Genomic DNA, 17344 nt, shown 5'->3' on the forward strand with positions numbered 1-17344 from the left:
CAAGAATTCAGAGAATGGAGGGGAGGATCCCCAAAATAGGCACGAGACCTGATCTCAAAACCAGACTCAGTATTTCTTTATGTATGATGTTTCACTGCCTCGTTTCTAGCTATTATAAGTTAGTTACCCAGTGTACTAAGTTGATTATTCCAGAATTTTTCCAAGAAAAAAGTTAAGCTGATGAGTATTTCCAGGGTCATCATCCATTTCCCTTTGTGAAAGAAGGTTCTAAATATGCCCATTTCCAGTCTTCAGGCACCTCATGAGTCCTCCACGAGTTCTCAAAAATGATATCTAGCGGTTCTGTGATGACTTCGGCCAATTCATTAAGTACTCTAGGATGCCAGCCATTGGGACCTGTGGATTTGAACATATCGGGGTTATTGAGGTTCTCCTTTACCCATTCTTCCCCTAGTCCATCATGGATTCCTGCTCCTATTTTTTTTTTAAGTAAACTCAACTCCTAATGTGGGGCTCGAATTCACGACCCCAAGATCAAGAGTCACATGCTCTACCAACTGCTGCTCCTATATTTAAGTCACAATTGTCCTTTTCTGGTTACCACATGGACTTCTGAAAAAAATATCTTTTTAAAGGATTTTATTTATTTGTCAGAGAGAGAGAGAGAGAGAACAAGCAGGGGGAGCGGCAGGCAGAGGGAGAAGCAGGCTCCCCGCTGAGGAAGGAGCCTGATGTGGGGCTCGATCCCAGGACCCTGAGATCACGACCTGAGCCGAAGGCAGACGCTTAACCGACTGAGCCACCCAGGCGCCCCTGAAAAAATACCTTTAAGTCTCTGCTATTTATTTATCCATTTTTTTTCCGTGAAGCTACTAAATGAAAAATGTATTTTATTCTTCTCCAGGCTGTCTTGTTTAAAAACGTTCTGTTTTTCCTTTTATGTTTCTTGTAAGAACAAGTAAAAAAAAAATTAATGAAAGTATATCTTGCAACAGTTTGTCTCCCTAAATCACACCACTCCCTACCATACTTGAGCATCCTTTGTAACAGAGTAATAGTTGACACACTTGGAGACATTCTACAGGCCACCCATCTGGTGCTCAGAGGGTACAGATCTATACAACTTGTATCTGCAAGTGCTAATTCAAAAAGCACTTTCTGAAATAAAAAAGATTCACAATCATCTTTAACCAGAATCATCTGTATGCACAAACAATAACTTTCTTCACATAGGCATTTAAAAAACATAGCTGTGCCTGAGCTGGAAGAGATGAAGGATTCTCTACGAAGCAGGACCCTGGTAGAATTCATCTATTGTGGTGTGGTCATCTGTGCCAATGTTCTGGGACTGCTATTACACTAATTATCGCCGAGCTCTGATAGGTGTTGACAGTTTTAACCCCTTTGTTGTCACAGTGATGCCTCCGAAACTGAAAGCCAGCCACAGATTACAGTTTCCTGCCCATACGTCGCCGTCTGCCCCAAATCCCCTGACAGATCTACAATAGACAGAGGGGAGGAAGAAAGAGAGAGACGCAAAGGAAGAAGGAGGGTCCCCGAGTCTTCTGTGTGATTTCTGATCTGACAGACCGACTGTGCCCCTTGGATTCAACTGTTGACTTGTTTTGTTTTGTTTATCAATTCGAAAAGCTTTTGGTAAAGGTTGAATCAATTTTGTTTTCTTTCATTTTGTTTTTCTCAGTCTCTATCTCTCCAGCCTTACCCCCAGTTTCATCTCTCAAAGCTGTATTAAGTAAAAAAAAAAAAAAAAATCATGTTGCACATGTCATTAAAAGTTTTAATGTTTTAAAAAATAATTCTGCACATTTCTCTAGGGTACAACAATTTGTTTTAGCACATGCCATTTTCATCCCTGCTCAAATAGCCACCTGCTGATGGCAATATGTTAACTAATGTGTCATTATTAATTAGTTTGGGTAATATCATCCAACAATTACATCTAAATGGAGAAAAAGTGTTACTATCCTTGTTCAGGAAGTTTGTTTCTCCAGGGAATCAAGCTCTCTCTGGGCCTTTTTTTTCTATATTACTAAATAATAATATCGTACCACTAATTATTAAATGCAAATAGTCCCTCAAGTAAACTCATATCTAAGCCAATGCCTCTATTAAAATTGCCTTCTGTTACAAACTGTGGAAAAGTAATGTTCAATCTGTTTTGACAAATTAACTTTTTTTGGCGGGGAAGTTTGTAGAGGAGGGAAGTCATGCTAATATAAAGAAGGCAAGACTGTCTTTTTATGATTTATTTATTTATTTATTTATTTGAGAGAAAACAGAAAGGGCATACGAGCAGGGGGAGGGGCAGAGGAAGAGGGAGAGAGAGAGAGACTCCACACTGAGTGCAGAGCCTGATGCAGGACTCGATCCCATGACCCTGAGATCATGACCTGAGCCAAAATCAAGAGTCGGAGGTTTCACCCACTGAGCCACCCAAGCGCCCCAAGACAGTTGGTTTCTAATGCTGAAACAGGTGAATGAATGAAAAGGCATTCCACCAAAAACTATACTGACTATATAGTGCAAGAGAATGCATTTCGAACTGAAAAAGCAGAAAGTGCCTCAGGTTACAGCGTTACAGGTTTCTGAGATGGCAGGAGGACCACAGCCAGGCTCAAGGAAGAGTCACAGAGGGAAGGAGGAGGCCGCATCATGAGGACAATCTTATCAGAACGGAAGATTCTCAGATGCCTGCCTATGCTAGATACAGCTCTGCAAGTCACAGAGATGGCCTCAGCTACCTTTAAAGGTCATTTTTATTCAAGGAACCTCTGAAAGTAAAGAAAATGCCTTTGGACAGGTTATCACCTGCAAGCTCACCCTCCGTATTAAAAGCCTCCAAAGATGTGGAGCACAGAATCATTCACAAATCTAGCATCAAGCTGACAGCCTCCGAAACCTCCTGTGCCTTCGGTTCAACAAAAACAAATCACATTCATTAAACAAGCCCAGCCTTGCAGTTCTGCTATTTTCCGTTCTTTGGGGGAGAAGGTAGGAGGCAGACAAACGGGATTGCCGCCGCTGAGTCATGGAGAGTTTCCCGATGCGACAGCCGTCGCGGGGAGCGGGGATTAGCCCAGCATGGGTGGCTTCATGCTCGCAAGGAAACATCGCTGAGCTCCCCATTACAAATGCGGCTTCCTGCTCTGGCAGACGACAGGCATCGTGACATCCCTGCTCCTGCTCCTGAGAGATCCCACTCCTCGTGTCAAATAGAAATGAACAGATTTGTAAAGTTCTGGTCAGCTTTAAGGAGAAAGCGGCTGTAATACATCCAGTCACTGTATCCTCTTAAGATGAGGACAGTACACAGGCATCGCCAGTCTGGCCTCATTTCACAGAGCTGCTCTCCCCTCCACCATGCTTTTTTCATATTTCCCTTCCCCCCTAAATTGTCTGGCATATGCCTACCAAGAGAGAAGCTCTTTCTTCACTCCACCAAGAAAAAGAATAATCTGCTTATATGTATCTATCGGCTTCTTTGGATACAGGGCTAGGCTGACAAAAAAATCATTCATGGCATTGTCTCAACTCTGGTCCTTTCTCGAAAATCATGAAAGCCAACCTCAGGTACAATAAATAGCAGGTTATGTTTTTGGTTCTATTAATGCTCCTGCGGTTTTGCTATTATTATGTGAAAAATGAAGGCCAGTCGTTTGTTTGTAATGTGCCAAATCATATCTCCCTATTTCTAGGGAAACACTGCTAAAACAAACCAAAAAAAAGGTGTCTTAGTTGGCCTAATTCTCCCCCTTCCTGCCTTTGATCAAGACCAGTCTCAATCAGAGTTCTTACATTAGAGCCACATAAACCTAATTCTTGAACTGAACTGTGACTTTCTCAGTTTTATTTGTTTTAGGCTATTATGGGGAATGGGAAGGGTAGGGGGAAAGTCTTTCATTTCACAGATATTTGGCAATTCTCATCTATGTTAGAGTTCCAATCTGAGAAACAGAGAGGGGCAGCAAAAGTTATTGAATGAATAAAGAGACTCTTGTCCTGTGGTTAACAATGAAGATTTCTGAGATTACATTTTTTTCTCAGTTGATTATTCTGAGTTTTAACTGATTTCAAGTCTGTTACTCTTTTTAGCTTGTGATTCCCCCCCCCCAATTAAAGACAATCAGAGTTATATGGAAGCTACCCCATATAAAAATTATTTCTCTGTTGTGTTATTATTCTAAAGGACATAGCTCCATTGCAGATGTAGAATCAAGAGACAGAAAATCTCTACATTTGGTTGCTGGGATAAACACACACAACTACTGAGTGTACATTAATAGCCCACATAATTCCTTACAATGGGGGGGTTGGGGACAACTGTCTCATAGGGAAAAGTTAAGATTCATGGTACAAATACTACTTTCTCTCCTTCTGGATGACACAAGGGGCACAAAGCTGAATATATGGGTGGTCCGGTGACAAGATAAAAAGGATTTTTTAGGTCATGACTTTCTCAAGCTAAGCTTACCAACATTCAGCCACATCACATTGTCTCTCATTATGGAATGGTTAGAATTTACTTTAGAGAGAGGTTAGAATTTCCTTTAGAGAGAGGGCGCTTAAATTCAGCCTCATTTTAACTGTAAACTTCTCCAAGGGCAGAAACCACATTTCATACTTCTTTGTATCTCCAGTGGGAATACACACACACACACACACACACACACACACACACACAAACACACGCATGCACACACACACACACATAGTCACATACACTACTACTGCTGATTGATTGAATCATCCACAGTATAATTTTTATGTATAATTTCTCAGTAAAATAAGTTCCTATTGGAAAATAGCAGTCTAGCAAGTCTGCTGGGAGTATATTTTCCTTTGCCTATCCAACAGAGAAAAACTTTTCAATATATATCCACTCTACCAGTATGTATCTTTAACGGTCACCTTTCAGTTCCTCAAAAGGCTTCTGAGGGTCCCTTAGGGAAGGCCAAGGCTGCCTCCCAGACCCCAATAAGCCAGAGGATGCACTCTGATGTTATTAAATTAGCTGGCATCCATGTCCTTTTTCTGCTAGAGGAGTCTTACAGGGCAGATTTCCCAGAGACTTTTGTCCAAGACAAAAAAAATGTTTGACCTACTCCAGAATGATCTACGTATACTTTCTTTTTTTGACTTTAAACACAAACACCCAAATGCTATATAAACTCTTCTGTACAGTTCTATTTGCCTTCATCTGTGGTGTGTCCTTGTGAAGAACCGATTTACCATCTAGCCCCTGGAAAAAATTCAGTGGGATACAATAAACTGCACAAGCATGCTTCTCACTCCCTCCACTGACCCACATGGGTTCTAAACTTCACTCAGGACTTATCTGCAGGTTTTCAGCAAATGGAAAGTATGCCAGAGAGGCTTGAAATTTTCTTACCTGCCTATTAGTCAGCAAACTCTCAGGAACAAACTCAGAGGTTAAAACACAAAAGTGTCTTTGTTTATCCTATCCTCAGGGCATTACCGATTTTATAAATTTTCCAAGAGAACAGCTATGTAAATTCCCAATTTCTTAAAAGCACTTTGTGAGACTCATCACTGAATGTTCTGAATATGCTAAATTCCCACACACTGAGAACAACCCACAGGGTTGTGGTCTGCAGGGTGGTAGCACGCCCCTGGAGACCAGGTTCAGAGGCTCTAGACCTCCCCACTGCTTAGAGTTAGAGCCACATCTTATCTCTACCAGGAAGAAATTAACAAGATTTAACTATTGGGAGTTCTGTATTATTCTTTCAATAATTTTATAATCATTAACAGCTATCCCAACATGCAGCTGGGGTTAGGTCACTGCACTTTGAAGAGGTTGACGAGTACAGCTAAAGAAGGAGAAATGGTAGCTAGAGGGGGACTGTTTTTAAGAACAAAGAAGGAGCTTAGGCATATTTACAGACTGAGTAGAAGGATTCCGTGGAGAGAGACCAAATGCCCCAAAACAAAAGGATATTATGGATCAAAATTATTACTTGGGATAAGAGTAGATACCCAGGGGAGGGATTAGAGGGGAGAGGGGTCACTCCTCATCAGAAATAGAGGGAAAGAACAGATGGGCAAAGATGCCAGTACATTCTGATGGGAAGGACAGCAAGGGAAGGCGCTCACGTGCAGATGGACTACTAGTTCTCAGGAAGGACCAAGCCAAGGCTATCTGAGGAGCAAGGGGTTGAGGGGGCAAGGGTAGGGCTGTAAGGAGAGGGGAGAAGTCGGAGACAGCCACCAGGGGGGACTGTGACATGAGGTCAGCATGAGAGCTGCAGGAGGGCAGACTCAGCGGGATTGGACTATATATGGAATTAGAGCAAAACAGGCTTTTAGAATTTTTCTGTTTATGCTTCAAAGTCTCCAAATATCACCTCAAATAGTGATCAAGACACAGGCCTAGAAATGAGTGATACAAATCCAGAACAGAAATAAGGATAAATGCTAGAATGTGCGGAGTATCAGCATTCTGTCCTCCAGTGCAACTCTTCCAAACACATTTGGTGGGTCTTTTCTTTTGAAGACTTTATTTATTTATTTTTATTTATTTGGCAGAGAGAGAGAAAGGGAGGGAGAGAACAAGCAGGGGGAGCAGCAGGCAGAGGGAAAAGGAGAAGCAGGCTCCCGGCTGAGCAGGGAGCCTGATGCGGGGCTGGATCCCAGGACCCCGGGATCATGACCTGAGCTGAAAGCAGACGCTTAGCTGACTGAGTCACCCAGTTGCCCCTTTGGTGGGTCTCTTGATGAAAGTCCTGTTGATGACTCTTTCAGTCCGAGTGGGCCGATAGAACAGAATACCAGAGACTGGGAAGTTCATGAACAAAAGAAATTTCTCACACTTCTGGAGGCTAGAAAGTACAAGAGCAAGGCGCCCACAGATTCAGTGTCTGGTGAAGGCCCTCTTCTTGGTTCACAGACACCATCTTCTTGCCATGGCCTCACATGGCAGAAGAGGTGAGGGAGCTTTATGGGGGACCTTTTATAAAGGCACCTGTCCCATCATAGGTGCTTTACCCTCATCACCCAACCACCTCCCAAAGGACCCCACCTCCAAATACCATCATAGCGGGTATTAGGTTTCAACACAGGAATTTTGGAGAACACATCCAGTCTACAGTAATGTCTGTCTCTAACCAAACTCACGAGCTGCTCATTTAAGGGTTTTCATCTCTCTGTCTCTCTGTCTCATCTACCATATCACAGTAAAACCATCCATGATTATGTACTGATGGTCTCCGAAGACACCATTAACTGTAATCTGCTAACCTTTTATTACAATTATCACCAATACAGTTGCCTTTAACAGTAGGTTTATAGTAAATACTATGATTATTATTATTACCTTCCTGTCCTGGCAACAGTGAGCAGCTACTAATATTTTTTAAGTGACCTTCCTCCATGCCAGGCACTGTGCTGAGAACATTAGGCATGATCTCCATTACTTCTCACCATAAGCCAATGTCATGCCTAACATGGACCCAGTTTTACAGATGAGGAATCTGAGGCTTTAAAGTATAGATAACCTGGCAGGGTCAAAGGGATCATCGGTGGCAGATGGAGTCTGTCCAACAGCAAAGCCTACCCTTATCAAAGTATGTCTGAACTCCCCATCACTTTTGATTAGGAATGTGTAATAAATGAATAGTGTTCCCCAAAGTTCAGATCACTCAGAACGTGAACTGAGAAATATGGCCTCTGCAGAAAGTTCAGGCTCATAACATAAAATCATCCTGGATTTAGGGTGGACCCTACACCCAGTCACTGTGTCCTTTTAAGATGAGGACAGTACACAGAGTGACATCAGAGGAGAAGCTCATGTGAAGACAGAGGGAGAGAACAGAGTTCTGCAGCCATAAACCAAGTCACTCCAGGAGCCACCTGAAGCCGGAAGGGGTGAAGACGGATTCTCTCCTAGAGGCTTTGCAGGGAACATGGCCCCACTAAGACCTTGATGTCATTCTTCTGGACTCCAGAACAATGAGAGAATAAATTTCTGTTGATTTAAGCCACTCTGTTTCTGGCACTTCATAGCAGCTCTCAGAAACTAATAGAGAACCCTTTCACAGAAATACATAATTTCTCAAATCTTCTCAGGAATATTCTTAATCACTTCATTGTTTTTGGCATTACATGCAAATGTGACTCCAGGCAAAAGGTATTTTTATTCAGAATATTAAACGCTGTGCAGAATGCTTACTTAAATGTTATATTTAATGTCATTCATAACATACAAGGAAAATTTTACTTCTTCATATTAAATGATGCAAAGTAAATTAATTATGTAAGAAAAATAGGACTTATAAAAAATACATTAAAAACTATACACTGTGTTTAAACATGGACTCCATATATATTAAAAAGCAGAATGAGATTTAACCATTGTTTGCTACAGCATCAAAAATAGAAAATAATCAGAATTTGAAATGATTGCTTTCCTTTTGCTTAATGTCCAAGACTTATTATTTATCTGAATATTTATGATTTGCTTTAAATTACAGAACAAGAGGAGGTTTCAGTGGCTATTTGCAAACACTTCTCTACTAATAACACACTACGTATGTGGATATTTGTATTTCTAGTAAGTTCAAATTGAATATAATTGCCCATGTTTTTCTGTTTTGATATCAGTTATTGATGAATGAGAATTTAATGTGCAAGGTAAGCATATTTGATCTCTACGAGGTTTTCATTTAAAGGGGAAGATATTTAAATAATTTTCATCAATACATTTTTTAAAAGATTTTATTTATTTATTTGACAGAGAGAGACAGAGAGAGAGAGGGAACACAAGCAGAGAGAGCGGGAGAGGAAGAATCAGGCTTCCAGCCAAGCATGGAGCCCGATGTGGGGCTCAATCCCAGGACTCCAGGATTATGACCTGAGCCAAAGGCAGATGCTAAATGACTGAGCCACCCAGGTGCCCCTCATCAATACATTTAAAGATATGTTTCGAAACAATCACTATTCCTAACCTACAAGACTTTTGACTCCTCTTACAGCTCAGAACTCTTTAGCTGGAAAACCCTACAATATTCTATATTAGCAGTTCTCAAAACATTTGGTTCTACGATCCATCTGCAATTTAAAAAACCATTGAGGAGGAGGAGAGCAAGATGGTGGAGGAGTAGGAGACCTAAATTTCGTCTGGTCGCAAGAATTCAGCTAGATAGGGATCAAACCATTCTGAACACCTACGAACTCAACAGGAGATCAAAGAAGAGAGTAGCAGCAACTCTCTGAACGGAAAAGTGACCACTTTCTGGAAGAGTCATATTCTATCCCTTCACTGTAGTTAACCTTATTTTTGGTATATATATAAGTTGTTCTCTCTTTAAAATTTTGGGATACAGCTTCTTGTAACATACCAAAATATACCCTAAATCTCTAGGGTGTGGCTTGGTTCTAGTCTCCTGCCGGATCACATTCTCTCTTTTTTTTTTTTAATTTCTCTTTCTTTTTTCAACCAACTTCTTATCAATTCCTTTTATAAAATCTTTTATAATTTTCATCGTTACAGCCATATTCCATCCCTTCATCATATTTACCCTTATTTTTGTACATATATAAGCTTTTCTTTCTTTAAAATTTTGGGAGGCACTTTCTTCTAACAGACCAAAATATGCCCAAAATCTCATGTGTGGCACTGATCTATTCATCCCCTGATCACATTGATCATATCCTTTTATTCTTTTTTCTTTCATTCTTTCTTTTCCCCCAGTTTCGGGTCTCTTCTGATTTGTTTAGTATATATTTTTCTGGGGTCGTTGTTACCCTGTTAGCATTTTGTTCTCTCTTTCATCTATTCTCCTCTGGACAAAATGACAAGACAGAAAAACTCACCCCAGAAAAAAGAACAAGAGGCAGTACTAACTGCCAGGGAACTAATCAATACGGACATTAGTAAGATGTCGGAACTAGAGTTCAGAATGACGATTATAAAGACACTAGCTGGGCTTGAAAAAAGCAAGGAAGATATTAGAGAAACCCTTTCCGGAGAAATAAAAGAGCTAAAATCTAACCAAGTCGAAATCAAAAAGGCTATTAATGAGGTGCAATAAAAAAGGAGGCTCTAACTGCTAGGATAAATGAGGCAGAAGAGAGAATTAGTGATATAGAAGACCAAATGATGGTCTTCTATAAAGAAGCTGAGAAAAAGAGAGCTAAACAACTACTGGATCACGAGGGCAGAATTCGGGAGATAAGTGATACCATAAGACGAAACAATATTAGAAACAATATTAGAAGAATTGGGATCCCAGAAGAAGAAGAAAGAGAGAGAGGGGCAGAAGGCATATTGGAGCAAATTATAGCAGAGAACTTCCCAAATTTTGGGAAGGAAACAGGTATTAAAATCCAGGAGATACAGAGAACCCCCCCTCAAAATCAATAAAAACAGGCCAACACCCTGACATCTAATAGTAAAACTTACAAGTCTCAGAGACAAAGAGAAAATCCTGAAAGCAGCTCGGGAGAAGAGATCTGTGACCTACAATGGTAGAAATATTAGACTGGCAACAGACCTATCCACAGAGACCTGACAGGCCAGAAAGGACTGGCATGATATCTTCAGAGCACTAAATGAGAAAAATATGCAGCCAAGAATACTATATCCAGCTAGGCGGTCACTGAAAATAGAAAGAGAGATAAAAAGCTTCCAGGACAAACAAAAACTAAAGGAATTTGCAAACACAAAGCCAGCCCTACCAGAAATATTGAAAGGAGTCCTCTAAGCAAAGAGAGAGCCTAAGAGTAACATAGACCAGAAAGGAAGACAGACAATATAACAGTAACAGTCACCTTACAGGCAATACAATGGCACTAAATTCATACCTTTCAATAGTTACCCTGAAGGTAAATGGGCTAAATGCCCCAATCAAAAGACACAGGGTATCAGACTGGATAAAAAAACAAGACCCATCGATATGCTGTCTGCAAGAGACCCATTTTAGACCCAAAGACATCCCCACATTGAAAGTGAGGGGGTGGAAAATGATTTACCATGCTAACGGACACCAAAAGAAAGCTGGGCTGGCAATCCTTATATCAGACAAATTAGATTTGAAACCAAAGACTGTTGAAGAGATGAGGAAGGCCACTATATCCTACTTAAAGGGTCTATCCAACAAGAAGATCTAACAATTGTAAATATCTATGCCCCTAACATGGGAGCAGCCACTTATATAAGGCAATTAATAACAAAAACAAAGAAACACATTGACAACAATACAATAATAGTGGGGGACATTAACACCTCCCTGACTGAAATGGACAGATCATCTAAGCAAAAGATCAACAAGGAAATAAAGACTTTAAATGACTGGACCAAATGGACTTCACAGATATATTCAGAACATTCCATCCCAAGGCAACAGAATACACATTCTTCTCTAGTGCCCATGGAACATTCTCCAGAATAGATCACATCCTAGGTCACAAATCAGGTCTCAACTGGTACCAAAAGATTGGGATTATTCCCTGCATATTTTCAGACCACAATGCTTTGAAACTAGAACTCAGTCACAAGAGGAAAGTCGGAAAGAACTCAAATCGATAGGGACTAACGAGCATCCTACTAAAGAATGAATGGGTCAACCAGGACATTAAAGAAGATTTTAAAAAATTCATGGAAACCAATGAGAATGAAAACACAACTGTTCAAAATCTTTGGGATGCAGCAAAGGCAGTCCTAAGAGGAAAGTATATAGCAATACAAGCCTTTTTCAAGAAACAAGAAAGGTCTCCAATACACAACCTAACCCTACACCTAAAGGAGCTGGAGAAAGAAGAGCAAATAAAGCCTAAAACTAGAAGAAGAGAAATAATAAAGATCAGAGCAGAAATCAATGAAATAGAAACCAAAAGAACAGTAGATCAATGAAACTAGGAGCTGGTTCTTTGAAAGAATTAACAAGATTGATAAACCCCTGGCCAGACTTATCATAAAGAAAAGAGAAATGACCCAAATAAAAAAAATCATGAATGAAAGAGGAACCAACAGCAAAGAAATACAAACAATTATAAGAACATATTATGAGCAACAAATGCCAGCAAATTAGATATTCTGGAAGAAATGGATGCATTCCTAGAGATGTATCAACTACCAAAACTGAACCAGGAAGAAATAGAAAACCTGAACAGACCTATAGCCACTAAAGAAATTGAAGCAGTCATCAAAAATTTCCCAACAAACAAAATCCCAGGGCCAGATGGCTTCCCAGGGGAATTCTATCAGACATTTAAAGAAGAATTAATACCTATTCTCCTGAAATGGTTCCAAAAAATAGAAATGGAAGGAAAACTTCCAAACTCGTTTTATGAGGCCACCATTACCTTGATCCCCAAACCAGACAAAGACCCCATCAAAAAGGAGAATTACAGACCAATATCCTTGATGAACATGGATGCAAAAATTCTCACCCAAATACTAGCCAATAGGATCCAACAGTACATTAAAAGGATTATTCACCATGACCAAGTGGGATTTATCCCTGGGCTGCAAGGTTGGTTCAACATCCGCAAATCAATCATTGTGATACAGTACATTAATAAAAGAAAGAACAAGAATCATATGATCCTCTCAATAGATGCAGAAAAAGCATTTGACAAAGTAGAGCACCCTTTCTTGACCAAAACTCTTCAGAGTATAGGGATAGAGGGTACATACCTCAATATCATAAAAGCCATCTATGAAAAACCTACAGCAAATATCATTCTCAATGGGGAAAAACTGAGAGCTTTCTCCCTAAGGTCAGGAACACGAACGGGATGTCCACTATCACCAGTGCTATTCAACATAGTATTAGAAGTCCTAGCCACAGCAATCAGACAACAAAAAGAAATCAAAGGCATCCGAATCAGCAAAGAAGAAGTCAAACTCTCACTCTTTGCAGATGATATGATACTTTATGTGGAAAACCCAAAAGAACCTACCCCCAAACTGCTAGAACTCATACAGGAATTCAGTAAAGTGACAGGATATAAAATCAATGCACAGAAATCAGTGGCATTCCTATACACCAACAACAAGACAGAAGAGAGACAAATTAAGGAGTTGATCCCATTTACAATTGCACCCAAAACCATAAGATAACTAGGAATAAATCTAACCAAAGAGGCAAAGAATCTGTACTCAAAAAACTATAAAATACTCATGAAAGAAATTGAGGAAGACACAAAGAAATGGAAAAACGTTCCATGCTCAAAGATTGGAAGAACAAATATTGTGAAGGTGTCAATGCTACCTAGAGCAATCTACACATTCAATGCAATCCCTGTCAACATACCATCCACTTTTTTCAAAGAAATGGAACAAATAATCCTAAAATTTGTATGGAACCAGAAAAGACCCCAAATAGACAGAGGAATGTTGAAAAAGAAAAGCAAAGCTGGTGGCATCACAATTCCGGACTTCAAGCTCTATTACAAAGCTGTCATCATCAAGACAGTATGGTACTGGCACAAGAACAGACACATAGATCAGTGGAACAGAATAGAGAGACCAGAAATGGACCTTCAACTCTATGGTCAACTAATCTTCGACAAAGTAGGAAAGAATGTCCAATGGAAGAAAGTCTCTGCAACAAATGGTGTTGGGAAAATTGGACAGCCACATGCAGCAGAATGAAACTGGACCATTTCCTTACACCACACACAAAAAGAGACTCAAAATGGATGAAAGACCAAAATGTGAGACAGGAATCCTTCAAAATCCTTGAGGAGAACACAGGCAGCAACCTCTTCGACCTCAGCCGCAGCAACTTCTTCCTAGAAACATTGCCAAAGGCAAGGGAAGCAAGGGCCAACATGAACTGTTGGGACTTCATCAAGATAAAAAGCTTTTGCACAGCAAAGGAAACAGTCCACAAAGCCAAAAGACAACCGACAGAATGGGAGAAGATATTTGCAAATGACATATCAGATAAAGGGCTAGTATCCAAAATCTATAAAGAATTTAAGAAACTCAACACCCAAAGAACAAATAATCCAATCAAGAAATGGGCAGAAGACATGAACAGACAGTTTTCCGAAGAAGACATCCAAATGGCCAACAGACACACGAAAAAGTGCTCAACATCACTCAGCATCAGGGAAATCCAAATCAAAACCTGAATGAGATACCACCTCACACCAGCCAGAATGGCTAAAATTAACAAGTCAGGAAATGACAGACGTTGGCGGGGATGTGGAGAAAGGCGAACCCTCCTACACTGTTGGTGGGAATGCAAGCTGGTGCAGCCACTCTGGAAAACAGTATGGAGGTTCCTCAAAAAGTTGAAAATAGAGCTACCCTATGACCCTGACCCAGCAATTGCACTACTGGGTATTTACCACAAAGATACAAATGTAGGGATCCGAAGGGATACATGCACCCCAATGTTTATAGCAGCAATGTCCACAATAGCCAAAGTATGGAAAGAGCCAAGATGTCCATCGACAGATGAATGGATAAAGAAGAGGTGGTATATATACACAATGGAACATTATGTAGCCATGAAAAGGAATGAAATCTTGCCATTTGCAACGACGTGGATGGAACTGGAGGGTATTATGCTGAACGAAATAAGTCAATCAGAGAAAGACATGTATCCTATGATCTCACTGATATAAGGAATTCTTAATCTCAGGAAACAAACTGAGGGTTGCTGGAGTGGTGGGGGGTGGGAGGGATGGGGTGGCTGGGTGATAGACATTGGGGAGAGTATGTGTTATGGTGAGTGCTGTGAATTGCGTAAGACTGTTGAATCACAGAACTGTACCTCTGAAACAAGTAATACATTATGTTTAAAAAAAAAAAAGATAGTAGGAAGGGAGAAATGAAAGGGGGGAAATTGGAGGAGGAGACGAACCATGAGAGACTATGGACTCTGAGAAATAAACTGAGGCTCTAGAGGGGAGGGGGGTGGGGGGCTGGGTTAGCCTGGTGATGGGTATTAAGGAGGGCACATATTGCAGGGAGCACTGGGTGTTATACACAAACGATGAATCATGGAACACTACATCAAAAAAAATAAATTAATTAAAAAAAAAAAAAAAACATTCAGGATTCCAAAGAAGTTTTGCTTATGTGGGTTATATCTACTGATGTTTATTGTATTTGAGATAACTGAGAAATGTTCAAAATATTTAATTCATTTAAAAATGAAAATAGTAAATGCATTACATGTTAACCTCCATAAGATTTTTATGAAAAATACATTCCCCTCCCTCCAAATTAATAAGAAGCATGGCATTATTTTGTATTTTGGATACTTCTTTAATGGCTGGTTTGACAGACTACTGGATTCTCACATCTTCCACATCTGATCTGTGGCTATGTTTTTTTAGGTGAAGTATCTACACAAAATCTAGCATCACACAGATGTGTCATCAGAAAAAGGAAGATTATTTTCATAGTTTTAGAAAGACAATTGTAGGTATTATTTTTGATGACATGCCAAAACTTGACAACAGATAGTTGTCAAGCAACTTCTTAAAAGTCAGTTGCAATGTGAAATCTGAAACCACATCAACGAAATTTTGGATTCTGTCTCCTACATTAACATCCTTGGTCTATTTTCTATTGACGGATCTCTTTCCACATATGATTTCCCACATCATGCGTTGGTCATTTGGAAAATGGCGGGGAACATATTTCATGTTCTATGAATAAAGCAGCCAGCTAGTCTAGCAACTCCAACAACAGCAGATGTGGTTTGCAAAGAGACAAGGTTCACGTATACTTCCATTTGCAGAAGAAGGCTTTATGGGTATGGCGGGGAGAGAAAATAAATTTACTCCTACCTTCTAGGCTCTTGACTGAGAAACCCCCTGTAATAAAAGAGAGACTAATGAGAGAAAAACTAATTTAACTTAATTTTGTGTGTATGAAGGCCCCAAAGATATGAGACCCAAAGAAGTGACAAAAGCAGGCAGCTTTTATACCTTTTAGAAAAAGAAACAAAAAACGTGTAAAGAATTGACAAGGCAAAGAAGTTTGGGCTTAGGGTAGAAACTTAGTAAAGAAGTAACAAGGTTTGTTTATAGAGTCTCTTGGCCTTGAACTCCCAATCTCTGGTGATAAGGATGGCTCTTTTCCTCCTGGCACAGAGAGGGGACCATTCACATGGAGATTTATTTTCTGCTTTCAGAGAGACAAAGGACCCTCAGAGCATCCTTTTTTTTTTTTAAATTTTTTATTGTTATGTTAATCACCATATATTACATCATTAGTTTTTGATGTAGTGTTCCATGATTCATTGTTTGTGCATAACACCCAGTGCTCCACGCAGAATGTGCCCTCTTTAATACCCATCACCAGGCTAACCCATTCCCCCCACCCCCCTCCCCTCTAGAACCCTCAGTTTGTTTTTCAGAGTCCATCGTCTCTCATGGTTCGTCTCCCCGTCCGACTTACTCCCCTTCATTCTTCCCCTCCTGCTATCTTCTTTTTCTTTTTTCTTAACATATGTTGCATTATTTGTTTCAGAAGTACAGATCTGTGATTCAACAGTCTTGCACAATTCACAGCGTCAGAGCATCCTTCTTGCATCAGCTGTTTCTTATGGAACTTTAATTCAGAGTAATCAATATGCCAACACGGTACTATTTTGGGGCACTTTGCCATCAAACAGTTCCCCTTTTGTTACACAGAATATTTTTTTTAAATGTACTCAGAGAGTGTGATTTAATAAACTTGTTAATTTCTATGGCTTCACCAAGGATATTTTAAGGAAAAGGGGCTTTTGGGGGGTATGTATAGTCAAGGAACACAATAAACCCTAATAATACAGTTTGGTGCCCCTGCCTTGATTGGCACTAATGTGCCAGCATTTTTACTCACTATTGCTTTTGTGCTACTGGTACAAGGTGAAAAGGACAAAGATGGTCACAGTGTTGCTTTGAAATAATTATTACCTCGCAGACCCCTAAAAGGGTCTCAGAGACCCCTTGGGGTCTGTGGGCCACACTTTGAGAATCACTATCCTATACCCCTTGCAGATGCAAGAGACAAGGTAGATATCACAAAATCAGCACCGGCAAATCTCTGACCAACTCAGCCGTTGGAATCAAATTCCGCCTTTTGAAATAAAAGCTCCTTCCTAATAATTGCTCCGTATTTATTCTCCTGGCTCCTCACTGGCCTCAGCCCCATGAAACTGGAAAGACCGGAGCCTTCCTGCCATGAAAGCAAGTTGACTTTCCTCTCCTGTCTGGTGAGAGAGATCGCAAAGATAGCTGGCCTGAGGGGGCCGGGGGGGGGGGGGGCGGGCATCTCTAAGGGACTGTGCCTGCCAGCTTTCACCACAAGAGCTTTTGAAGTGACTAGGGTAATTGTGAATACAGCCAGCCTGCCGCATCAAAATAGCTGCGGTCTCCTGGCATCCCATCCTGG

General features: G+C 40.4%; 1 protein-coding gene across 1 annotated transcript in view; it reads right to left on the bottom strand.

Annotated features, from left to right (window-relative positions):
* Positions 1-294: 294 nt before the first annotated feature.
* The window catches only part of SAMD5 (sterile alpha motif domain containing 5), a 55696-nt gene continuing 38646 nt past the window's right edge, over positions 295-17344 (bottom strand). The window contains exon 2 of the mRNA XM_028103200.1: positions 295-357. Coding sequence (XP_027959001.1) covers positions 295-357 — 63 coding nt within the window. The remainder of the gene's footprint in view (positions 358-17344) is intronic.

This window comes from Eumetopias jubatus, unplaced genomic scaffold (assembly GCF_037043125.1).
Source record: "Eumetopias jubatus isolate StellerSeaLion01/CBP00866 unplaced genomic scaffold, mEumJub1_p1.0 scaffold_6, whole genome shotgun sequence".
Taxonomy (NCBI): domain Eukaryota; kingdom Metazoa; phylum Chordata; class Mammalia; order Carnivora; family Otariidae; genus Eumetopias; species Eumetopias jubatus.